The sequence below is a fragment of the Chelonia mydas genome, chromosome 6, assembly GCF_015237465.2.
Source record: "Chelonia mydas isolate rCheMyd1 chromosome 6, rCheMyd1.pri.v2, whole genome shotgun sequence".
NCBI classification, from domain to species: domain Eukaryota; kingdom Metazoa; phylum Chordata; order Testudines; family Cheloniidae; genus Chelonia; species Chelonia mydas.
Genome location: NC_051246.2, coordinates 14,614,712 through 14,639,524, shown reverse-complemented (window position 1 = coordinate 14,639,524; position 24,813 = coordinate 14,614,712). Strand labels below are relative to the sequence as shown.

General features: G+C 49.2%; 1 protein-coding gene across 2 annotated transcripts in view; it reads left to right on the top strand.

Annotated features, from left to right (window-relative positions):
- Positions 1 to 23,287, top strand: part of NUP160 (nucleoporin 160) — a 56,723-nt gene extending 33,436 nt beyond the window's left edge. The window contains exons 20-36 of one of the 2 annotated variants that reach the window (XM_037899272.2): positions 863 to 1,022; positions 1,537 to 1,606; positions 4,907 to 5,005; positions 5,484 to 5,603; positions 7,153 to 7,248; positions 7,381 to 7,475; positions 9,098 to 9,194; positions 9,277 to 9,382; positions 9,655 to 9,815; positions 11,926 to 11,986; positions 13,676 to 13,783; positions 14,529 to 14,652; positions 15,710 to 15,811; positions 16,417 to 16,558; positions 19,497 to 19,622; positions 20,436 to 20,540; positions 22,699 to 23,287. In XM_037899272.2, coding sequence (XP_037755200.1) covers positions 863 to 1,022; positions 1,537 to 1,606; positions 4,907 to 5,005; positions 5,484 to 5,603; positions 7,153 to 7,248; positions 7,381 to 7,475; positions 9,098 to 9,194; positions 9,277 to 9,382; positions 9,655 to 9,815; positions 11,926 to 11,986; positions 13,676 to 13,783; positions 14,529 to 14,652; positions 15,710 to 15,811; positions 16,417 to 16,558; positions 19,497 to 19,622; positions 20,436 to 20,540; positions 22,699 to 22,785 — 1,859 coding nt within the window. In that variant the 3' untranslated portion in view covers positions 22,786 to 23,287. Of the gene's footprint in view, positions 1 to 862; positions 1,023 to 1,536; positions 1,607 to 4,906; positions 5,006 to 5,483; positions 5,604 to 7,152; positions 7,249 to 7,380; positions 7,476 to 9,097; positions 9,195 to 9,276; positions 9,383 to 9,654; positions 9,816 to 11,925; positions 11,987 to 13,672; positions 13,784 to 14,528; positions 14,653 to 15,709; positions 15,812 to 16,416; positions 16,559 to 19,496; positions 19,623 to 20,435; positions 20,541 to 22,698 lie in introns of both variants that reach the window. The other variant, XM_043548729.1, reaches the window with a different exon arrangement.
- Positions 23,288 to 24,813: the final 1,526 nt, after the last annotated feature.

Below are 24,813 nucleotides of genomic sequence, written 5' to 3'. Positions count from 1 at the left end.
GCCAGACAGTAGAAATGAAACTTGAGCTTATGGACTCCTGGATCCCAGCAGCAGGAGGAGGAGCTCTCTTGTTTGGTTTGAACTAGCGTAAATGGTGGATTTTCCGTAACAGGAAGTCTTTAAACCATGATTTGAGGACTTCAACAGCTCAGCCAGAGGTTATGGGACTATTACGGGAGAGGGTAGGGAGGTTCTGTGGCCTGTGATGTGTAGTAGGTCAGACTAGATGATCATGATGGTCCCATCTCACCTTGAAGTCTGAATCCATGAGATATTAAAGAGTAATCCAGAAACATTGGTTCAGTGTGTTAGAGCAGTGGTTCTCAGCCTTTCCAGACTATTGTACCCCTTTCAGGAGTCTGGTTTGTCTTGTGTATCCCCAAGTTTCATCTAAATACTTGCTTACAAAATCTGACATAAAAATACAAAAGTGTCTTAGCCACACTATTACTGACGAATTGCCCACTTTCTCGTTTTTACCATATAATTATAAAATAAACTGATTGGAATATAAATATTGTACTTATATTTCAGTGTATAGCATATAGAGCAGTATAAACAAGTCATTGTCTGTGTGAAATTTTAGTTTGCACTGATTTTGCTAGTGCTTTTATGTAGCCTGTGCTAAAACTAGGCAGATATCAAGATGAGTTGATGTACTCCCTGGAAGACCTCTCTGTACCCCCAGAGTTACACGTACCACTGGTTGAGAACCACTGTGTTAGAGTATTAAACGCTGGGTGTATAAGTAGCCTGTGGACCCCTTGTGATGAGCACAGTATACAGATTTGGCTAGGAAGAGGTTATGTCTACTAAGCTGTGTGTATGTAGTTTGTCAACCCTTTTTTCATTTGTCTTTTAGTGTCCAGCCCTCAGACGATTGTGGAATTATTTTTTCAGGAAGTGGCCAGAAAACACATAATATCTCACCTCTTCTCCCAGCCTAATACCTCTCTGAGTGAAACTAGTTTGAACTGGCCTCATCTGATTACTGCAGTTGCTGCTGATCTCCTGCCACTCTTGTATCCTTGAATTATTAAGCCAGAGTGAAGGTGTGTCTGTAACTGAACGTTGCTCAGTACCCTGAAGCTGGAAATAGGCACACGTCTCCTTGGAGAGCATGTCTAGTGTCTCACAATTAATGAGGCCAAAGCTGTCAATTCTGGGCTCTTGAATCCATATTTAGACACCTTAGTAAGAGTGACCTGATTCCAGTCCTCTTCAGTAGGATTTGTGAGTGTTCAGAACTTCTCAAAATCAGGCCACCTTTTCGGTGTTCACACATGGGTTCTAAACACTTAACCTTAGGCCCCCAGGTCTGAAACATTTGGCTTAGATGCATGATGGAGGTGTGGGGGTGTTCTCTGAGATGATGGACTTAGCTGGACTACCCGTTTGGTCTAAGATGGGAAAACCCTGTTACAGAACAATGACTTGTGTGAACTCTGAGCACCAGAGGCTTTCACATTTCAAGCCTGTTCTTGAAGTTCTTCCCCGACAATGGACGAATTGCCCCGTTCCTTATCTAATATTCAGATGGCCCAGTAATCCTGGCTTCCTCTTCCCAGAATGTTTGATGGGCAGTTGTCAGTACACCCAGCTACAGGTAAGCATTCTCGACACATGGCGAATGGTTTTCTCTCTCTAACAAGGTGTCTGATCCGCTTATTCTTGCAACCAGCAAAGATCCTGTGGGGGGAGAGAACAACTGGATACCAGAAACTGGCTTGCATATCACAGAGCCTCTTTGTAACCAGATAGGGTAAGAAAACCTGACAGGCTTAATGGGGGTTGAGAAAACCTAATATGAAAGTATATTAAGGATGGTTTCACATGGATGTTCTCTCAGCCCCTCTTGCATCCGAAGACCAAGCTGTCACTGTTCAGGGCTAGCACCTTTCACCCCTTTCAGCTTACAGGCTTCTTGCCTTCACCTGCCCTGGGATGAAATCCTGGCTGGGATGTCCCCTCTAGGACCAACCACAGAAGTAAGTCAAAGGGATTGATACCCGCATTGTTCTTTTAAGTATAAGTACTTGGAGGGCTCTGAAAAATGTTTGTCCGCTCCTGCTGGAATTAACACCTGGTAACCATGGGGGAAACACAGTAACAATCAAACAGATGGCACATATAATATTAAAAAAAATTAAACATCTTCCACATTCTTCCACCACTCATAAAAGAGACAGCCAGAGGTTAAGAATTTAGTGACATTTGGGAGTAGTTCCTTGATAAATGTCAATAAATTGTATTATACAGCACAGACTGTGCAGGAAGTATTTGAAGTTGATGTGCACAAAGTTTAATACTTTAGTTATTTTCAGCAAAGCCCAGAAAAGAGGCCTTAGGCTGTATTTGTAGAGTTTGTTGGTGGGGAGTTCTGCGTCTCAGGTCCCATTCTAAGGTGAGGTGCTGTAGGTGTGTAGCATTTTCCCTTTTCTGGAGCCTGATCAAGTGACTGTGCAGCGGTGTGACTAAAACTCAGGAATCTGAATCTCCAGGCACCTGTTAGGTATTACATCATGAGGCTCACTATTGTCTGTAATGCAATAATGTAAACAGGTTAACTTCAAGAGCAGACATAGACTACTTCTGTGAGCCCATTTGGAGAACTGCAATTTCAGTCAGGGAGCGATGTACTGAGCACACCCATTTCAATATGAGCTGTTATTTCCAGGCGTGTTTCTGTGCATTACTCAGTTCTCAGATTTATCTTCTGAACTATAACTTCATGCTCTTTAGCCAAAGGGATTTTTTTTCTTTTCAGTTTTTGGTGCTATAACTCTGAATTTTTTTACTCTTCTACGCTGAAAAACAGCATGTTTCTTTCACTGCACGCTGATGGAAAATGTTAGTGTAGTGAGTTTGAAGGCCAATTGCTACTGAATTATTCATGCCACACGTTTTCTCTTGTACATTTTAGTAGGACATAAACAGGCTCTTTGTCCCCGAATGGATTATTCCTGGGGACGGGGATCAGCGTGTTGCAGTGTGTTTACAAAATGGATTGCACCTGGGGCAGGGATTGGTCTGCTGCAGTTTATGTACAACAACCCATATATTCAACCTTTCTAAAAGAATGTCAGAATTCCAAAGCATTCAGTTCAGGAAATGGCAAGCTTCTTTGTGCCACCTGATTTCTGCCTCCTTGTATTTGTGTTATGGTACGGTCTTTGATTGCATGATCTCACACACTCTTTTCCTGCAGGGCTGCTACCTTATTCATGTCCCAGGAAGGGCAGCAGGAAGATGTTCAACTTTTATTTTTGTCCACTGTTTAAGTGGACTGTCCCTCCCCCCCTGCAACCTTCTGCTCCATCCACCGAAGGCCTACATGTAATCTTGGTTTATATGGATGTAAATTTGGAACAACCTCAATGAATTTACTCCAGATTTACATCCTGGTGATCACAAATAGAATGTTACCCAAAATAAGAGACAGATTCCCTGACTCCACTGAATGAGGGATGGGTGCTGTGGGACCCTTAGTGTGTCTTTGCCTCTATTCCCATCTGGAACATTAGATGTGGGACAGTCTGATACTAGAATAGTGGGGGCCGGGTAAGTACCATAGGTAGGTAGAACATAGGTGACAATGTAGCTACATTCTTTTGATGCTTATGCACAAGGGTTCAGAGCGAAGTTTCCCAGCACCACCTTACCTTTGCCTCAAATGTACGTTCTTTCAGCACAGTTTTAAAATGTAATCTTGTCTTGTGAAAAGGAGAAATAGGAAAGAGAGAGGGACTTAGCACTGTTTGCTAAAAGAGTGTTTCTCAACTTGTGGATTGTGAGCCCCAGGGGACCCACAAAGCAAGTTGTGGGGGGAAGGCCATGAGACTTAGTCTTTGCTTTAGATTGTTATACAATCTGGTTCCCTCACTTGCCGCACACCCTGACCCCTCAAGGTCAAATGTCCTCTGCCGACCTCTTGAAACATGCACACCAATACATTACATTACATAGACCTGTCACTATTGCTGATGTGTTTTTTTACTCTTTTATAATAAATGTAATGCGAAAATTTGTGACTGAAAGGCTCGCCAGCCTGAAAACGGTAGGGAATACTGTGCTAGACAGCTGGCCATGTGCTGGGTGCATTGAAGTAGGGCTCCTTCTGACCCACCTGTGTGCTGTGTGCCAGATACCTCATTCTAAGCCCTTCTGCACAGTGAGTGTGACAAGGGGTTGTTCTATGGACAAACATGGTGCTGGTGGGCCAGAGGGAGATTGTTAAACCCTTCTTAGGAGTGAGCTTGCATCAAATATTTGTTGACCCCTTTTAACTCAGCCAAATCAAAATGGCTTTTCATCCCGCACTCCAGAGGCACCCATTTGATGCGGGGCATGTTCAAATGCTAAATTTCCAATTCCTGTCACCTCCCACTGAGAAGCTGGAGCTGTTCAGATTAGGTCATTTACTGATGGCAAGTGTGTGTGTTTCCCCCATCACTTTTGTGCTGAAAGTCATGGAACCACTTTTGTTCCTGTGGATTTTTCCCGTGGAAATTCCCAGCCCGGAAGATCTGTCCAAAAGGTGTGTGACTGTTACAAGCACCTGAAAAAGGCCCTTCGGAACAGAAACACATAGGTGCCGTTAACTAGAGTTCTCGCTACACACTCTGCTTGTAACACACCTCACACTTTCCATTAAGATTCCTCGTTTGCAAATGACATCTGGAAATAGGATCAGCAGAACATGGAGTCACCCTGGTGCCCTTAGTACTATAGTTACAGCATGCCACTAAAGTAGCATTGCAGGAATCCAAAGCTGAAATCTTCAGTTTTTCTCTGGTAAAACAGGGACTATCTTGCCGGAATACAGGGGTGTGTTGGTTCGTAATCACTGTTAAGGGAATGTTAAATCTTTTGTGTGTCTGATCAAAGGATGCCCTTTGTCTCTTAGGAATACATTCGCCTGCTGCAGCCCTGGTGTCATGTGAACGTGGGCTCCTGTCGCTTCTTGATGGGAAGATGTTACCTTGTTATGGGCGAGGGACACAAGGTACAAAACAGCTTCACTGCTTCCCAGAGTGGAGCATTGCTTCATGTACGGGGTTCAGTGGTGGCTGTGTGGATCTGCACTGTCACGCTTACCTGACCTCCGGTTACATGCTGTTCCTAGGGCTAGATGATGTGTTGCTCAGAACGAAATGCAAAACTCTTTTCTTTAGTGTAGCTTTCCCTCTGATTTTCTCACACCCGCTCACTCATATACACAAGTGTAAATGAGCAAGCAAGTGTACAAACCGGGTTGAGCTATTCCTCCTTCAGACTGGGAAGGGGCAGGGGAAAATTGTTTTTAAATACCTGGGAGGCTTTGAGACACCTATGGAAACACATAGCTAGCTAGGGCTTAATGGAGTGGCCTGTGGTGACCCTGCGTAGCCTGGCACACAACCAAGCTGTCGTGTTCACCTGTATTCTGGATTGAGTCAGTTGCCTGAGAAAGGGCGTACTTAGCAGTTTAATTTTTCTTCCAGGCTCTAGACTGTTTCTGTCAGGCTGCGTCCGAAGTTGGAAAAGAGGAGTTTTTGGACAGGCTGATACGAGCTGAGGATGGCGAGATGGCTTCCACCCCTCGCCTGCAGTATTATGACAAGGTATTGCTGCCATGACAGTACAACAACTTGGCACTTGCTGTGAAAGTTTGGTCGCGGACACTGTCAAGGCAGCCTGTCTTCTTGTGGCAGGCCTTTTCCTAGCCATGCTAAAGTCTTGGATTTAAGCTAACTTCTCCGATTAAAGCTACAACATTAGAACTGGAGCCATGTTTCGCCTCTCAACAGGGTAGACGTCAGTTTTGCCTCAAGGCCCTCAGGTTTGTGCCACCTGGCAATCTCTGGCTGCTGCTAGGTAAATACAAAATGGGGATTTTATTGGCTAAAACCTGGAAGTGAAGAAGTCAGCACAGTATCTCTTGTAGTGTGTCTCATGTTAAATGCAATTTATTAGTCTGCCCTCAACTTTCAGTAAACTGCAAGAATGGTTTGAGGCCTGGAGAAACTGCCTTATAGGGAGACTTCAGAAGCTCAGCCTGCTTAGATTATCCAAGGAAAGGCTGAGAGGTGATTTGGTTCTTGGAGGCTGATCTGCGTGGGGAAGAGACTTCTGCTGGCAGAGGGCTCTAGTCCATCCGTCGGAAGCAGGATGGGAGCCATTGGGTGGAAACTGAATGCAGACAAATGCAGGCTAGGGATAAGATGTCAGTGTTTAACAATGATGGTGATTAACTCTTGGAGTAACTGACCTAGGGATGTGATAGATTCTCTATCACTTGTTGTCTTTTGTCAAGACTTGGTGTATCTTTCTGAATGATATACTCTAGCTCAAACAGTTATGGACTTGATGCAGAAATCACTAGGTGAGAGTCTCTGGCCTTAATCTGTGAATTCTGTTGAGAGTGCCTAACTGCATTGTGGTAGCTACTTAGATTGTGGTTGTGGGTCAGAGACTTTGTTTTGTCTGTACAGTGCCTTGCAGGGCCTGTTCCATGACTCAGGCTCCTGGGTGCTACCACAGAACAAATAAGGTATCCATGGGGGTGGGAGGGGGGTGGGAGGTTGTGGCAGCTGAGTAGGGGACAGTTGGTGCTTTTGGCATCTGGAGAGGTGTAAGCAGGAGCTCAGGATTGATTGGTGAGTGTGTTAGCTACATCTCTTTTAGAATCAGCCATCAAATGGTTAGCTGTGCTAACATTTGAATTATCAAATGCCCATAGAGATGAATGGAGGAGTCTGCGTCTTTTGTTGCTGCTGTTCCAGTTTGCACATCCTAAGGAGAGAATTTACAGGTTGTTTCTTCAGGAATTTTTCAAACCATATGGGCTTATAGACAGAGAGAGAAGTTTTAGTTGTAGATCAGTTAGTGGGTTGGATTCTGCAGAAAAGTCCCTATCTGTGAAACACACCGGTGCCTTGATTCAATCCCCCTGTTTATAACATACCAAAGCATCCCTCTTCAGGTTTGAAATCTTTCATTCTTGGCATCTGCTGGAAAACGAACGTGGTTTTTTGAAAACATCAGTAAAATCTTTTTGGCTGCTTCTGAATTCAGTGAGTGTGGAAAGAACTTTCTCATGGTAAAGAAAACAAAATTTTCCACATTCTTAGACACCGCTACATCCCAAACCGGAGTGTGTCTTCTCTCTAGGTCCTGCGATTGCTGGACATTATTGGTTTACCTGAACTGGTCATCCAGTTAGCAACGCTAGCAATCACAGAAGCAGCTGATGACTGGAGAAGCCAGGTAGGCATTAATTGTTTTGTGCTGAGACATTGGGTTTTTTTTCCATGCAGCAGCTATTGCTGGCACCAAGAATTTATCTTCACTGGTACAGATAATATTGACTGAACTGAGTTACGCTCTCTGGTGTTTTAGGCTACTTTGAGGACGTGCATTTTCAAACATCACTTGGATTTAGGGCACAATAGCCAAGCGTATGAGGCCTTAACACAGAATCCAGATTCCAGCAGGTAACATCCTTATGCCCTTCAACTCTGCTGCTCTGCTGTTTGAGCTGTGGGCTGCACTTAGCGTCTGTCTTGCAACCTCTCGCCCATTTGGAAAGCTGTTAGTACAGAACATTACCATCCCTCTGATGTGATATTTGTGCTTAGTTCAGTGCAGTGTAAGAAACTGATTGGGATGCTTCACGCCTGTCAGATTCAAATCTGGATCCTTTCACCATGGCACTGTGCTAGATGGGAACTAGACCGTGAACCCTGAATACGGGCTTTATGGAGCCAGGCTTGTCTGTATACCCCAATGAAACCATAGCCCCTGTTCATCCATCCATCCAGCTGCTTTTTAGGTACTGCTTGTACCCAGTAAGATGATGTCCAGGTCAGCAGCAACGAGTGTCATGGAGCGAGCACTAGACCTGTGGCAAGCGTGCAGAAGCTAGCAGCTTTTATAGAGCACTTGGAGAGCCCCTGCAGTGGGAAATGCCCCTGCTCTGGGGCTCGTTGCCCAGCTGCAGGCCGTCACATCCCCAGGGTTCCCAAGCAAAGTCACTGCCTGCACTGAGTGAGTAAAGTGTTAGGCAACCTGTTCACATGATTTAACTAACACAGTTAAACCCCACCTAGCACTTAATGTAGACACTGTTGTGTTTAAAAATGTGTGCCCTGGCTGTGGTTAACCCGAGGGTCTGTCTGGCTGCCACACCCCCTTCTCACCCTGAAAGCCAAAACCTGGTTTATTCCTGGGTATGCTATAAGCCAGTGTTTCTCAGACTGGGGGTCCCAGCCCAAAAGAGGGTTGCAAGCCTATTATAGAGGGATTGTGGTATTGCCACCCTTACATCTGTGTTGTCTTCAGAGCTGGGTGGCTGGAGAGCAGCAGCTGCTGGCCAGGCACCCAGCTCTGAAGGCAGAGCCACCACCAGCAGCTGTGCAGAAGTAAGGGTGGGCATGGCATGGTATGACCACCCTTACAGCTGTGCTGTTGCTGACGGTGGTGCTGCCTTCAGAGCTGGGTGGCATGGGATGGGGGGGGCTGGTCATCACAATCTGAAATATTTTCAAAGGGGTTCCCAGCAAAAATAGTTTGAGAACACCCCCCCCAACACACTCCCAATAAGCCCACACTAAATAGGTCCGAACAGGCTGTCCGTTGTCCGAGAAGCCCCTTCCTGGCAGGAGAAGAACACAGGACCAAGAGGGACAGAGACTGGACAGCCAGTCAGTGGGAGGCTTTCCCACCCCATTCAGATTCATAAGCCTGAGGGGGGAGTATATGTATGGGACTCAGTAGTGTGGGGGTTCTGCCTGAATCACTCATCTTCTGGCAAGGAAGGAAGGAGGAGCTCTGTTCCCTAGGATGCTTGAAGAGAACAGCTTCCTGTCCAGGCTCCCTGCTTCCAGCCAAGCCTCCTGCAAATATCTCCTCCACCACCCCCTTTCGCCTCCCAAAAGCTTGGCCTGAAACCAAACACAGGCCTTCCTCCTGGGGCCCAAATGGGATGGGGAGTCCTCACCCCCCCATCACGAGTCTGAACCTCTCGTGGCTTGTGAACTCTCTGCTGGCAGATGTGCATCTTGCCTGCCTGCCTATCCAAGTTCATTAGAATAGCTTTGCCTTTGTCTCTTCCTAGGCAGCTGGACTGTTTGCGCCAGCTGGTGGTGGTTCTCTGTGAGCGCTCCCAGCTGCAGGACCTGGTGGAGTTCCCCTATGTGAACCTCCATAATGAGGTAATTCACCGACCACGGACCAGGGGGGAGTACTGGTGTAGTGGAAGCTGGCTGAAAAGCTCCTGTGTCTCCTGTGTCTTAGGTTGTGGGGATAATTGAGTCTCGAGCTCGCGCCGTAGACCTGATGACTCATAATTACTATGAGCTGCTCTACGCTTTCCATATCTACCGTCACAACTATCGCAAGGGTAAGGCTGCCAGACATCGCTAGTCCCTTGTATCGTGGCACTGTGCTCTCCTTGCCTGGTATAGCTGTACTAGTAGATCGTGTCCACGCACAGTCTGTTATGTGGTTCTCCCCATGATGTATGCTGTTTATCTGTCCAGATGCCATGGGCTCTCCTAGGTATAGCACTGTTGCCCGTCTCTCTGGCCTAGCCAGTGCCAAATTCCCAGAGGAGTCAGTTCAATGGAAAGAGAATTCTGCTGTGTGCTGAAACGTTCACGTCTTCTTCCCCAGCTGGGACGGTGATGTTTGAATATGGCATGCGCCTGGGCAGGGAGGTGCGGACGCTCCGTGGACTTCAGAAACAAGGGAACTGCTATCTTGCTGCCATTAACTGCTTACGGCTCATCCGCCCAGAATACGCATGGATAGTGCAGCCGGCTTCCGGAGCAGTGGTATGAAATCTTGAACCTTCGGCTTGCTTTAAAGCTGTCTGTCAAAGTGTTGGCTATGGGCCTGGTTTTTTAGCAGCGATCCCTCTTGTTGTGAAGGTGCTTCGGCTGTAAGGCCGTTCTGATGTCACCAGTGGGGTTCACCTACCATTCCTGCTACCATAGAGTACATGAGGTCAGCCATAGGTAGGGCCTTACCAATTTCGTGGCCATGAAAAACATGTCATGAACTGTGAAATAAGCCCTTCCCCATGAAATCTGATATTTCCTGTTCTGCTGGGAGCGCCCCAGCTGGGGGCTCCTAGTTGTGAGTCCTGGCTGGGCTGGGGAGAGACAGGACTTGTCCTTCCCCTGCACAGCCACTCTCGGGGGGAGATCAGATCCACCTCCATGTGCCTTCCCCTGCTGTAGGAAGCTCTGGGGCTGGGCAGCAGCCCCGGAGGTTTCTGCAGCTGGAGGAGGTTTGTGGAGGTGGGTTTGATCTCCCTTGTGCTGCTGGGGTGCCCCAGGTAGAGGCTCCTAGCTGTGTGTCCCAGCTGGGCTGGGGAGGAACAGGACTTCCTCTTCACCTGCACAGCTCCTTTGGGAGGGTGGGGGAAGAGATCAGACCCACCTCCAGGTACCTTTTTGTGTTGGGACCCCGTGATTACAACACCCTGAAATTTCAGATGTAAATATCTGAAAATGTGAAATTGACCAATTAAAAAACCCTCTGGCCATGAAATTGATCAAAATGAATGGTGAATTTGGTAGGGCCTTAGCATAGTCATTAGAGGCTGGTGGCTGCCAATCTCAAATGCCTACTATTGCTGCTCTCCCCAAAGAGGACTGACCCTGTGTATTTGGAGACTGGAGGAAGGAGCTAGCACCAGGGCTCCAACTGAGGGGGCGGTCTAGCCGGCTGCTCTCAGCCCCTTTTGATCATACTCAGCTGGGATTAAGCTGGCAACTTTTGTGTTTCATAACATCACTAGGGTGTGGTCTACACTAGAAAAATTGATCGGCATATAGCTTTGTCAGTGTGGGCAGGGTGAAAGAATTGCAAGCTGACCAACCTAGCCGTGCTGCCAAAGCCCCAGTGTGGAGATAGTTCTGCAGCCAAAGAGTCCTTACACCAGTACTGATACCATTCGGGGAACTGGGCTAAGCTGTACGGGCAAAAGAGCTCTTTGGCTGGTATAGGTCTAACAAATGTCTATGCCAGCAAAGCCATTTGTCTAGACAAGGTCCATGTTGCGCAAGGGGCAAGGAGAACTACTTCCAGCTGGTTAAAATGTTCAGATACTTGCTAACCACGTTCAGCCGAAAACTTCAAAACTCTAAACTTTCCCAGTTTTCTCCATCTTGGCTGAGGCCTAGACACGACCCAGTTGCTTTTTTTGGTCAGCTGTTTGGGAAGCAAAAAGTGAAAAATATATTTACGCATCCTCTTCCCCGCGGCCTTATAACACATACAGATGGATGGATTTTCTTTGTACGTGAGGATGGGGAAAAAAGAGAAATCCATTTTTGGCTGAGCCCAGAGAGGCAGCATTGTAGCCCCAAAGGAGAACTTTCTTAGCATGTGTGTAAATTTAGTGTGTAAATCTGGTTTAGAACGGAAGCCATCGTGTAACCTGCAAATGCTGTAATTGTCAGAACCCTGTAGCCATGGTAACTGCCTTGAAGTTCACCTCCCATTCAGGGTGTGCTGTGCTTGTTTCAGCTGTGTGCTGTTCTTATTGGGTGTAGTCCTCCAAAAGGCTGTCCATCCACTTCATTTCACAAAGCGGGGAGATAGCTATAATCAAGGACCAAGCTACAAATTCTGTGCCTTGTTTCCTTGGTTCTCCTGAACTTTGGTAGGTTTTGTTTCTTACATATCTGCGAATGCTTCGTTTTGCATCCAGCTTCTGAGATCTTACTGCAGAAGTTTGGTTCGGGGTGGCAGAGACTATGTGAGACTTGCGGTGCTTTCTGCAGCCAGACCCATACAGATGTAGCCTTTGGCATTGCTATATAGCCTTACAGTTCTCCCAGTGTGACAGCGTCTGAAATGGAGCATTAGATGGGGAAGGGGAAGCGGCCTACGCTTTGAAATCCAACTTCAACTAAACCTTTTTCTTCCTGGCAGTATGAACGCCCAGGAGCGTCCCCAAAGAGAAGCCATGATGGGGAGTGCACAGCTGTCCCAAGTAAGTCACTGGCGCCTCCCATAATTCTTGTATCCAGCACTCTTTGCTTTTGACTCAGAAGTTGTGCTGCTTGCTAGTAACCTGGGAGGGGGCTCCCCTCCTTCCACAGCCTCTGTACCACTTGAAGTAGCACTTGAAAAGTGTGCTGCCTTTCTCTAATCCCCCTCATGGCCTTAGTGTTCACATTCTTAAAATTCCAGCAGACTAACTTGTAAAAAATACAAAAATATCAGAGTTATGACAACAATGGCCTTTCCTCTTGTATTGCACTGTCTGCATAACAAACATATTCCTATCCAGTTCAGGGAAGGGCATGTTCCAGGACAACAAACTTAGCTCTGACCCCTGCCTTGTTTTGCATGTGTATTTATCTTCATTTCAGTATCTACATATTTTCCGAAGGCATGTCATTTAGTGGGAAATGGGCACCACAGAGGGTCTGCCTGGGGCACCGTGTCTAGTTTTTTTTAACATTTCAAAAGACAGGAATAATAATAAAAAAAACCTACCTGTTGTGTTAACCAGAGCCTGGCATTTATAATATTCTTAACTGGATCTGTCTAAGTGCCACATAGGAGTTAAAAAGTAGCAAGGAGAGGTCAGTCAAGGTGAATTCTGTTCAATTGTTTGTTGTAATATGACTCCATAGGTTGATAAGAGAGACACATAGGCATGCTAGCCCCTCTGCATAATGTCCAGAGGAGCCATTTTGAAGACCTATAATCTAAAAGTCCTTCACTTGTTTAAAACATTGAGAGCAAATTCTAGTTGTTGCCAGCTAAAATGAGAGCGTGAGTGTTCTGGAGTCATAGGTGAGTCCACATCTGCTTTATTGTGTGCCCCAGATACATCCTTGACTAAGGGAGAGCACTGCACATGGCATCTCCAGAAGATCAGTTTTTCTGCAATCTTTATAAAGCCGGGAGGGGCCATTCCCCAGGGCTTCTTCACCCTTAGCTTCACCGACTGAGCATGTGTGTAACTTGCATGTTCATTGAGTGCTGCGGTGTGTGCTGGGTGCCATCCACCGTAGAAGACATGGCCCCTGCTCTGAATATCCTGCAATGTACTTCAGCTGTGATGTGAGCACTGGGGGAGGTAGGGGCAAGGGCTACAGTCAAAGGTCAGGTGACTACTCAAGTACCTAATGTGCACATCTTGATGGGATAGAGGGTTCCATTAGTCACCACGGCTGAGGGTGTTTTAAACTTGGTTTGTTTTATATGTAATTGCAGATGCTGCAGCTTCTTTCCTAGTGTGCTCTGTGGTTGGAGCTCCCTTTCTGGCCTCATCTGCCATGCCTCCACACTCTCTCCTGCAAGTCCTTCTGTAAAAAATGGGTTTCCCCGAGTCCCCTAAAGGCTAGTCATCCTCTTGTGGAAGTGTTAACTTAGGGTAGGCCTATGCTGCAGTCCTGAGGAGACCAACTATCCCAAGATAGTTTTGATTTAACTAGATAATCGAGTCTCGTGCTGTAATCACCCCACCAGATTACAGTGTAGGCGTATATCCTAAATGACCACATATGTGCTCTCTCCAATCACTTGTCATTGCATCCCAGTCTTCCTCTATCTATTGACTGTTTAGACCATAAGCTCTGTAAAGCACGGCCTTTCCCATCCCCTTTGTCTGTAAAGCATCTGGCCCGCACTGGGCACTCTCTAAACAGACATCTGTTCCGTATAGCAGCACGCCAGATAGAAATCCTGGAGCTGGAGGATTTGGAGAAGGAATGCCTGTTGGCTCGCCTCCGACTAACTCTTGCGCAGCATGAGCCGTCGACAGCTGCTGTTGCAGGTAGGGATGGGATAGTGGCCCACAGGGCTCAGAGCAGCAGCTCAGAGCTGCTTTTAGAGAGATGGGGCGTAGTTCATACGCATGGAGTGGTGATGTGAAACTGTTTTGCACCTCGTCAGATCTCACAAGCCAACCAGGGATGGACCTGGCTATACTGGAATGGGAAGCCTACAAGGGGTGTTTCTAAATGGGAGACGGTTCAGAGAAGAGTCAGGAGAATGGTTACAGGATTAGAAAATTTGCTTTATAGTGAGACGTTCAAAGGGTATGTGTTGTTAAACACTGCTGTGATCCACCCCAGAGGCAGGATCACTCTTTAGCCTGTAATATTGATGGCTGTCAGCCTGAGAGTAAGAATATCCCCATCGATCTTCTTCCCTGCTACCAAGAGGCAAGCAGGGTTTTGGTTTACAGCCGAATGACGCCTATGGCTAAATTTGCCAAATACTTTTTGGTGATCTGTTTCGAGCAGTTATAATTTTGCCAGACTTTAACCATTTAGACTGAGGCTTTCCATGCTTGCGAGTCTCCTAACACTTCTTTATTTACACTGTTTATAACTCTGCCACTTTGCACAGTCTGTTGCCTTGTGGAGAATTTCCTGACTTCTAAGGTATTACCCCAGTGTAGCTTTCAGTGAATCCCTCAGTAGGGCATTGTCCCATGCTGCAGTGTTGCATTTTAAGAAGGTACGTGTGAATGGTCAGTTTGCGGCATGTGCTGACGGGGTATTCTGTTTGCACAGGAAGCTCTTCGCCAGAGGAAATGGTCACTCTCTTGGTTCAGGCTGGCCTCTTTGACACAGCTGTCTCGCTCTGCCAGACCTTCAAACTCCCCCTGACACCTGTCTTTGAGGGACTGGCTTTCAAGTATGTGATACATTATCATGCTTTTAAGGTTATATAACACAAATGATGAAGAACTTGTATTGCATAAGCTCTGTGGAATTAGGACCATTCCAGGCCTGTCAACGCTCTCAGCTGTCTCAGAAGCCTGCGAATTTTAGGTATTAAAGTTAGTTGTGCTCTTGGAAACAGCTGGCTTTAACTGAGGAGGGCAGGGATCAGCAAAAGGGAATGAGATGGTTAGTGATACCCTCTCCTCGCTCCTGGGGTGGGGAGAGCTAAGAGCCACCTCCTCAAGCCTCTGTGGGGGAGTCCCACACTTGTGTATGCATCTAAACTTGAATTTTCAACCTAAAATGATCTTCGACACACATCAGGAGTGATTGGCTGCCCCCTAAGATCTAAAAATCAGAAAACATCAAAACAGGAGTGTTTTAAATCCTTCCTGGCGTCTTGGCTCTGACGGGGTATCTGGGCTCTGGGGCTGACAGCATTGATGTTCATTGAGTGCAAAGAGACTTTCCTCACTGTGTAGCTCAGCTGTTCTCAAACTGTGCCTGCTGGAGCACATGTGGGCTGGCTTCCCTTTTTCAGATGCTGCCTCACATTAGAGAGAGCTACTGGAATACACCTGGAGTACTTCTGCAGCGTTTCTTTTCACACCAGCAAATGCTGTGATTCCACAGGGGTGTATTAGAATCACAAGGGGGCCGTGCTAGAGAGGCCATTCCTGCTTGTTGGCACATGCAGACTACACTCCCATGCTTAGTGTCCTGGCTCTTCTTAGTGCCCACACAAAGGGTCACATTTGTTTGGGTCAGGTTGATTTTTGAGGGGCTCTTGTGACTTAGGAGCTAGGGTGTGATTGTTTTTAAATTGACCTATCTGAAGAGTTTAACTTCAACCAAGTGGTACCCACTGCATCTCCTGTTAAACCAGCTAAGCCAGGAACTGCTGGGAATATAACTGCATTGGGGAGGACCAACCTGACTGAACAGTTCATAGTGTAGCTGTGGGAGGGGAGGGCATGGGGACCCCAGCTTTGTGTGCAGCGTACAGTGCTGGATGTTGTATGTTCCAGATGCATCAAACTCCAGTTCGGTGGGGAAGCAGCTCAGGCAGAGGCCTGGGATTGGCTAGCAGCAAACCAGCTGTCCTCTGTCATTACCACCAAGGAGTCCAGGTAAGGGTGCTTGTTCCTCCTGGAGGAGACTGTTCAGAGCTGCTCTTCAAAGGCAGGCGTTGCTGCAGCTTCTTGTGGTAAAACTCTTACCACAACCAAGATTCTCGGGTTCATAAAAATCCCAGGATTGCAGCTGCTTCGGAGGGGACCCCGTAGCATCAAAGCTTATGGGGAAGAGGATGGCACTCTGGCAGTGTAATACAAACATGGCCACCCTGTTTCCCCAAGGCTCCAGCCACACACAAGCAGCAGCAAAGCGTGTGTTCACCTTTCCTCTATACCTCGCTTAGGTGTACTTGTAAATGCACTGTTTTAAATGCAGGCATTAAGGACATGCTGTTAGCCCGGTCACCTCTCAGGTAAAACCAGCACTAAGACTGCTGGTACTTGACAACATTGCATTGCCTTTCTTCTAAATCTTGCTACACGCTCTTCTCCAATTGGCCGCCCCCTCTCCGCTCCAGGTCTCTGTGATTACTGTTTTCCATGTGGATCCCACCCATCTACGTATCTATTAGGGACTAACGCACAGCTGATAACACACAAGCTACCCCATTGCAGTCTAAGCACAGGAATAGCAAATTACGTTCTCTATTGTCTTCTAGTGCAACAGATGAAGCCTGGCGGCTGTTATCTTCCTACCTGGACAGATACAAATCCCAGAACCATCTGTATCATCACTGTGTAATCAACAAGCTCCTCTCTCATGGAGTGCCACTGCCCAACTGGCTTATCAACAGTTACAAGGTAAATGTTTCTGTGTCTACAGCGAAGGAAGGAGAAGGGGGAGAGACAATTGCATGGCCGTGTGATTGCTTCCAGTACATCTGCTGGTCAGGAATTTAGTGCTCATGCAGCTTATTGTGCACCCATTGTAGTTCAGAAGCCAAACCAAAGCTAAAACAACTTCAAGGGCCAAAGAGTCTGATCTCCAAACTAGACTTCCCCTTCCCCAGCCTTGGAAACAGGCAACTTTCTTAGCTGCTACAAAGCCAGGTAAACACGGCAGCTTGGCTACATCCTGGGCTTGGTCAGGCTGCAGAGGGTAGGGGGAGGCATCAGAAGTTAGGATCTAGGAGGAGTAACTTTCCCTGTTGAGAAGGCTACTGTGTTTGGTGGTATGGAAGGGCAGGAGGTCAGCATGGGGAGGGGAGGCTGCTGGGTGGGGATGGAGCTTCTGAATAAGGAACTTAGATGGTTGCTGGGGCGGGGTGGGTGTGGATACCAGGACTCTTGTATGGGGTTGAAGTGCAGAGGGTTGTAGGAGGGTGGATTGTCAATTTCTCTTGAGGATTCTTTTGAGGGGGGAGAGCATGTTGGGGGGCCAGGGGTCTCCTGGAGAGGATAGGGCTCTTCAGGGGTGGAGGGTGCACTGAATGAGGCAGGGGCTGTCAGGAAAATAGTATGTGATCCTGTAATTACAAGGAGGCCGAATTAAGTTTGCTCAAGCCTCTGGAAACTCTCACATGCTCTGTTTTGCAGGTTTACTATTCTTTTAACATAATTTTTATGTAGCTTTCTAAGTTTTGTAAAAGCAAACTGAAAATTCAGCTATTCCATCATGTTGGATCATGCTGACCTGGTAGCAGTAGTAGGTTGTCATCCTTTGTGTGGGCCAGACACTAAAGGGGGATGAGGTCCACATTTTGCCAGTGAGTTTCACAGCTGTCCTTGTCCCAGTCTCATGCCTCTTCTATCCAGATCTTCACACCTCTACATTCTAGATGGGTAGCTTCCTCCTTCTCCCCTTCACTGGGGGCCTAGGCACCAGCAGGGGGAGCACTGTGACAGCACAGCAGAGACAGTGCTGCAGCGCCTGGTTGCCTGGACTAGCAATTGTAGGGAATGTCAAACTGCCCTGGGATGGAGCATGCTCAGTGCAAATGGAATCTTTGAATAGTTTAGCTGTTAAACTTTTAACAAGCTTCTACTGACCAGGTGGTAACGGAGACTTTCTGAGGATTTGGGCAGATGTTTATGGGAGAGCAAAAGGCACATCCATGACACCACGGTGGCCCCCCCACTCTGGCAAATTTCAAGCTCCTGGTCCAAAGTACAGAGGCGCTAGAACTTGTCTGTAAAAGAGTTGGAGAAATTTTTTATCATGGAGCAAAAAAGTGTGTTATTGCTGCTCTTGTTCTGAGAAATGAAACTTTCCAGTAACATTCAGCATGGTAAACTTCAGCATGAATAGATAGACCAAGTGATAAGCAACTGAAAGCAGGGTCTTAAAATGGGAAGTGATGGGCAACCTTCATCACTGGTGGTGCTACCTGTGTTGCTGATACCTTGTGCACCAAATCTGTTCAGATCGGTTGAAGTTAAAATGGTTCAGCTGATTGGGGAAATGTTACTCATTCTTAGTATGAACTCCCCTGAGGAGACTTGTTTGTGTCTTTGGTTTGAATTTCAGCCCAAAAGGAAGATATTTGATGTAGTGAAAAGGGTTGATAATGGACTGACTGGCTTTAACCTTCTGTAGCAGTTGCAGTGTCACTGTCTGAAACCAGGAAGTCTGAAACTTGGATTTCTCTGGCTCCTGGGGAGATGACTCTAGTCAGCTTTGAAGTGTGGCTAACCCCATTTTCAAAAAGCAGCCGTATTCTCCGCAGAAATCTTGTACTAGTCCGTCTCTAGTGAAGCCACTGTAGCGTCATCTAAATTTTTAGTCCTTTGGAAAGGAAATGCAAAGAAACTTCTGAAACTACACTCAGGAACCAGAAAACCTTTCCAATGCAGACATAACCTTATTCCCATGTGTGCCATATACAGTCTGAGTCACAGACCCATCTGTAAAGTGCTGGGCACATAGTCGTTCCTTGCCCAGCACGGTATAATGGAGAGGAACAGTGCTTCTTTCTGTACTGGCTCATCCAGTGAGATTGTAAGGCAAGTTGTGTAACTGAGAATGAGCCACTATCTGTGCCTGTAAATTGGGTGTATTCTAAGGGCTAAGAGGTATTAGGGAGCACCAGAGGGTGGGGCTGTACTAGGGCAGGATGCTTGTGGGGTGAGTGTATTGGGACGGTTTCACTGGCGGCAAGTGAGCTGGAAAGGAGGCTGCTTTTGGGGGGTGATTGCTGGAAGATTCAGAAGCCTGGAGAGGCAAGAGCCAGCAGGTGCTTGTGCAAGATCCCAAGGGCTGTTAAAAAGGGGAGTAACAATAGAATCAGGTGCTTTTGGGGTGAGCCTGGGCGAAGAACGCAGGGGCAGGAGCCAACAGCAGTGAGGAGAGTAGCTTTTGTTCTTTGGCCAGAACAAATCCCAGGCTATTGTGTGGCCCTGTGCATACCTGTGAGGGGCTGGCGCCGTGGGAAATGTAACCCTGAGTGTGATTACTTTGGTTTAGGTGAAACCCTGCCCCGTACTGAGGGCAGATCCCCAGCCCGTCTGGTGGCTTTGAGTGGCTCAGGCAGCAGAGCCTGGCCCTGGTTGCAGACGTGTGGTCAGACCACTTAGCATGCCCGGAACCCCTGGCCACTGGGGGACCACATAATTTGGAACAGCTATGCCAGGACCAGAGGCCCATCCGGATCAGGGGTGGAAAGGGACTTGGACCCAGGGACTTTGTGTGGCTGGTCCAGAGGCTCTGGACCCAGGCTCTGGGCAGTGGCTGCTAGGGCGTGAGTGATCTCTATGCCCCTCACAGCCTAGGCCCAGGCTGTCACTAACTGTTTGCTCGCAGAAGGTGGATGCTGCTGAGCTCCTTCGCCTCTACTTGAATTACGCCCTCCTGGAGGAAGCTGTGGACTTGGTGTTGGAGTACGTGGACGCCTTACTGGGGAAGGGCCATGAGCACTTTGGGATTGAGGTAGGTGAGGGCTGAAACACGCCCTCCAGTCCCACTCCTGCGACCATTCCCCATTGCCTTAGTGACTGGTGGCAGCCAGCTCTGAGCCAAGGTTCAGGACAGCTCTTCCAGAGTTCCCTGCCTGTGAAGAGGGACTCCCAGCTACACACTGCAGAGCTCTTCTGGCTGGGCTTCTAGGGCATCGCCTCCCCTCCCCCACTCAGATGAAGGGTGGTGGAAGGGCAAGCGGTGGCCCCATTGCCCAGCCCAGCAGGTGCCCACGGCAGGTGTGCAGCTGCCGGCCGAAGCATGAGTGAGGCCTATGCGGAGAAGCCCTGCCCAGCCCATTCCGCTTTGCTGCTCAAGCGTGTGTTGGTGGGGCAGTTCGTCTGGGCTGTTACTGATCCTGGGTCTGTGTAACACTCCTGGAAGGAGGGTGAGGCTCTTCAAAGAACTAACCCATGGCACCTTCCTGACTGGGTTAATGTAACACAGTGTGCCTCCTGGGGAACATAACCGGGTTCCTAGCTCCTCCGAAGCCAAGATCTGGTTGCCATGTGACTTCCTCCTTGCCGTAACAGTGCTAAGCATTTCTGCAGTGACCATAAACCAGTTTAAAGGAGAGGCAATGTGTCCCAGTGGCTAGAGCACTGGACGGGGACTCTGCAGATGTGGGTTCTGCTACTGGCCTGTTGGGTGACCATGGGCAAGTCACTTCTCCCCTGTGCCTCAGCTTCCCTGTCTGTACAATGGGGATAATTGAGGTCTATCGATTAAAAATGGTAGATAAGTGCTTAGTGCTGTAGTTAGTACTAAGGCTACTCTTTCCTTTAGCGTCCGTTGTCTGCTATAGCACCAATGGTGTGGCTGCCATACTCTGCTATTGACCAGCTGCTTCAGGCCTTGGGGGAGAACACGACAAACCATCACAGCTTTGTGGTGAGTACATCTCCATGGTGCTGCCACCCAAAGTCCCGAGCCAGGTGGCTCTGCCTGAGGGGATGGGAGTAATACCAAGGTGCACTGGGGAGGAAGGGAACAGGTGGGAGCCTGCTGATAAATAAGTTCTGAAATGAATGGCTGCCAAGGCTCAGTCTGATCTGCCTTTAACAGAAAAAGAGCCACTAGGAGGAATAGAAGATGCTTAAAATCATTGGCAGAGTAGGGATGAGCATCTGGAAATCTTGCCTGAACTGCTCATCTGTGCCTCCTAGCAGGGGAGTGAGAGACAATCCCCAGGCCACTGCGACTTGCTGCAAAGACCTCCCCCTTCCTCCACAACTCTTTAGCTGTATGGAAAAAAGCCAGTTTGCACAAACCAGTGGCATCCTGCCTGGTGCAGCATTGTGCCATGAGCTTCCTCCTGTCTAGGGTTGCAAACCCTCCCGGTTTTGCCAGAGTCTCCCAGAGGCTACTGAAGCCAAACCGGGAGATTTTAGTCACTAAAAGTCCAGCAGGGTACAGTCAGGCTCCCTGGCTCCGTGCTGCTCCTGGAAGCAGCTGGCATGTCCCTGCGGCCCCTAAGGGGGGCAGGGGGCCTCCGCGTGCTGCCCGAGTGCCGACTCTGCAGCTCCCATTGGCTGGAAACTGTGGTCAGTAGAAGCTGCGGTGCTGGTGCCTGTGGGCAGGGGCAGCTGCGGAGACCCCCTGCCCTGCCCCCACCCCTCCCGCCTAGGAGCCACTGCCAGAGGGATGTGCCAGTTGCTTTCAGGAGCTGCCTGAGGTAAGCACTGCCAGAGCCTGCACCCCAATCTCCTGCCCCAGCCTGGTGGGGGAGAGCGAGCAATGGAGGATGGAGTGAATAGGGGCGGGGCAGGAGCTGGGCAAGGGTGTTTGGGTTTGTGCGATTGGACAGTTAGCAACCCTACTTCTGTCCCACGCAGTGAGCAGGACGGGGAACGGAAAACAATCCCTTGCAAGTGGGGAAACTCCACAGACGGTGTATGTGGTCTTAGAGGGTAATGAAATGAGGAGCAACTCACCAGACTGGGACTTGGCAAAGAATGTGTCTTGGGAGGAAAGGGGATTGGTTTTGGGAGCTCAGCGGGTGCAGGAAGGGCCGTGGCCAGACCCTGTAGGTCTGTGCTGTCAAGCATCTGTGCCTCGCAGAACCTTACACATCTACTTGAATGAATTTCTAGTCTATAAATCCTTTTGGCCAAGAGGGCGGAGGGCTGCCAATAGTGTGTTCTGAATGGCGAGGCAGTGGGCTGAGGGCGGATACCCAGAGGGCTAATGCAGGGAGTGGAGTGATTAGAAGTCTTCCTGACTGAGCTGAAAAGGGGAGTAAACAGTATGTGAGGGGGCAGGTCCCAGCTAGCCAGATGAGAGGTGGTTTCCCCCAGTAAAGGCAGAGAGAGCTGGGCAGGAAAGAGGCTCTAGCTTGGCGAAGCACAGCGAGTGCCTATGGAATCCAGAGCAGGGAGAAATCTGGAAAACAGCAGTGCTGCGAGACCGGGTGATAGCGGCCAGCAGAGCAGCAGTTAGCTGGGGTGACAGCCAAAGGAGCCTGCAGTTCTGGGCTGCATTTGCAGAGGCAACGTGCGAGGAGCAGGGAGGTGAAGGTCCTGCACTCTGGCATGCCAGTATTCAGTTCTGGGCACCTCCTTGCCCAAAGGGGGCTCCCAGGAAGCGGGCTGCAGGAGCAAGGTGGATATGGCCGGGCAGAGATGAGGGAGCGCTGTGCCCTACCACCCTGCTACAGGCTCTCTGCATCCTCCAGGGCTGAGAGGACCTCTCCGCAGAGGCTACAGCCAGACTGCCCCATTCGCTAACCCACCCAGCTCCTCACAAGCCACGGGTACGGTCATTCCACCCTGCATGGTGTGTCTTGTGTAATCTGTGTCCTAAAACGCTTCCAGTGATGGGGGCCAGGGAGAGGGGAAATGGAGGAAAAGGGGTGGAGGTGGCTAAAGCAGAGCTGACAGCAGGTGCAGCAGAAGAGCAGCTCTCGCACCAGCAGGAGTCAGGTCCTGTGAAGGGACACTGTGATAATGATGGTCTAAGTGGGGACTTGAGGGGGGAGAAGCGATTGTCCTATTCTGTCCCCAGAGCCACTCTGTCTCCTCTAATGGCTGCCCTCACTCTTCTCTCCTAGCTGTACCAGAAGGTGCAGGACAAACTGGAGGACTACCAACAAAAGGTTGACACGGCAACCCGAGATCTCTTATATCGCCGGAACTAGCAGTCTGGGTGGCCTGACGGGGCTGGAGACCCAGCCCCAGGGAGAGCTTGCAATGTTCTGCAGTGACCAGGCCTCATGCATGAGACTCAATCTCTGCATCGGGCTGTCACCATGAGTGGGAAGGTCAGGGTCACATGCCTGCCCCGTGTGCGGCTGGTGGTGCTATAATACAAAGTCTATTTTTCCATAACGGTCCAAAAACAGTATTCCCTGCCCAAGTCAGGGGATTGGAGAGCTTCTATTTTTAATGCATTGGAGACCCATTCTGTATTGCTTTGATGTAACCACTTTCAATCAAGAAGACGGTGGGTTAGTTTATTAAGCTGTAATTCCCACACTCCATAAACCCCAAGTTCCCTCCATTTCTGTTTTTACTGAATGCCTTTGGCCAGGAGGTCCTGTCATTCTTAGCCTGTATTATAAATGGGAATGAAAGGGTTTGTCATCTTTATTTATTGTGGCGTTTTTGAATGATCTTTAATAAAATGAAACTTTGTTACAAGCCAGAGTGAGAATTTTTTATAATATTTTGGATTAATATTGTGCCTCAGTTTCCCCTATGGTGATACATGGTTAGGAGGTGGGAAAGGGTTGTATGCTTGTTGCAGAAGCCCAGAGATACAGGTGTGACTGATGCTTAGCTTCCTGTGACCCCCATGCCCAAGGAGAGTCCCAGAAGACAATGGTCACTTCAATTGGACATTTGGCACCTAGCAACAAATGACCATGGACAGCCCACTCTCCTTAGGAAGCTAGCCAGGTGTGACCTGCTGGAGGACAAATGACTGAGGAGGGGCCAAGTAAGGTTAAGTGTGGGCTGCTAGAGGCAGAGGGAAGCTTCTGAACTGGGCCTGAAGGGGTCAGAGGTCTCTAGACTGACCCAGATGGACTTTGCTGTAACTTTCCATTCTGTTAAATAAGGATTTTCTATGCTGTGTTCCAGACATCTAATAAACCCTTCTGCTTTTACAGCACTGGCTGAGAGTCACTCTGGTTTAAGGAAGGTGGGGGTGCATTTGCTCCTTTGGGTGTGCAAGTCTTCCCCTAAGGCCCATCTCAGGTGGACTCACTGAAGGGAACTCAGGGTGTGAAGCAGGGGTGCTGCAGGCTTAGAGGTTTGGTCCCAGGAGGCAGTGAAGCCCAGGGGCTTATCCTATTGAGTGTGTGACCTTATGGGGGCTGATGCACTGAAGGGCTCCTCCTAGGAACTGCTACAGAGCTATACCAGAGCACCGGACCTGTGGATGTGTGACAGCTTGTACCTAGCTTCATCATTTCATGTCCCTGGGCTTTTCTTTAGGCAGCCCAGCTTACCTGCCTAGGCTTCTGGCTTCCCCTACTCCCTGGCTCCAAGCCAGATTCCAGCTCTGGCTTCCAGTCCTGCTGCTGCCTGGGTCCTTGCAACAGGGCTGGACAGCGTAAACTGGAATCCTGTTAACCTGCCACAGGGAGAGGCATGAGACCGAACAATCTGCCTGGGGCTTGCCGGCAGCAACCTGGTGAGTGCCCTGGGCTGTATTGCATGGTCCTAGAAGCCTGCCCCCAAAGCCACTGTCTCAGCCTGCATTGCTCAGCAGCTCCCTGCTCTGAGCCATGGGGCTCAGGCTCCCTGCAGACTCAGGCAGTCGATCACCCCCGGACCAGCCCCCCCAGCGAGGGGCCCAGGCTCCCTGGGGGCTCAGGCGCTAAGTCGCCACTGGATCAGCCCCCCAGCGAGGGGCCCAGGCAGTCATTTGCCCCCAGGCCAGCCGCGCCCCCCCCCCCCAGCGAGGAGCTCAGGCTCCCTGGGGGCTCAGGTGGTCGATCGCCCCCGGGCCGGGCCGGGCCGGGCCGGGCCAGCCCCGCCCCCCCAGCGAGGGCCTCAGGCTCCCTGGGGGCTCAGGCGGTCGGTCGCCCCCGGGCCGGGCCAGCCTCGTCCCCCCAGCGAGGGGCTCAGGCGGAGGCAGAAGCTCCCCTGCCCCGGCAAATGGCCACCCGGCTCTGGCCAAGCCCCGCCCTGCTGTGACGTCACAGCCCCCTGGCCCGGCC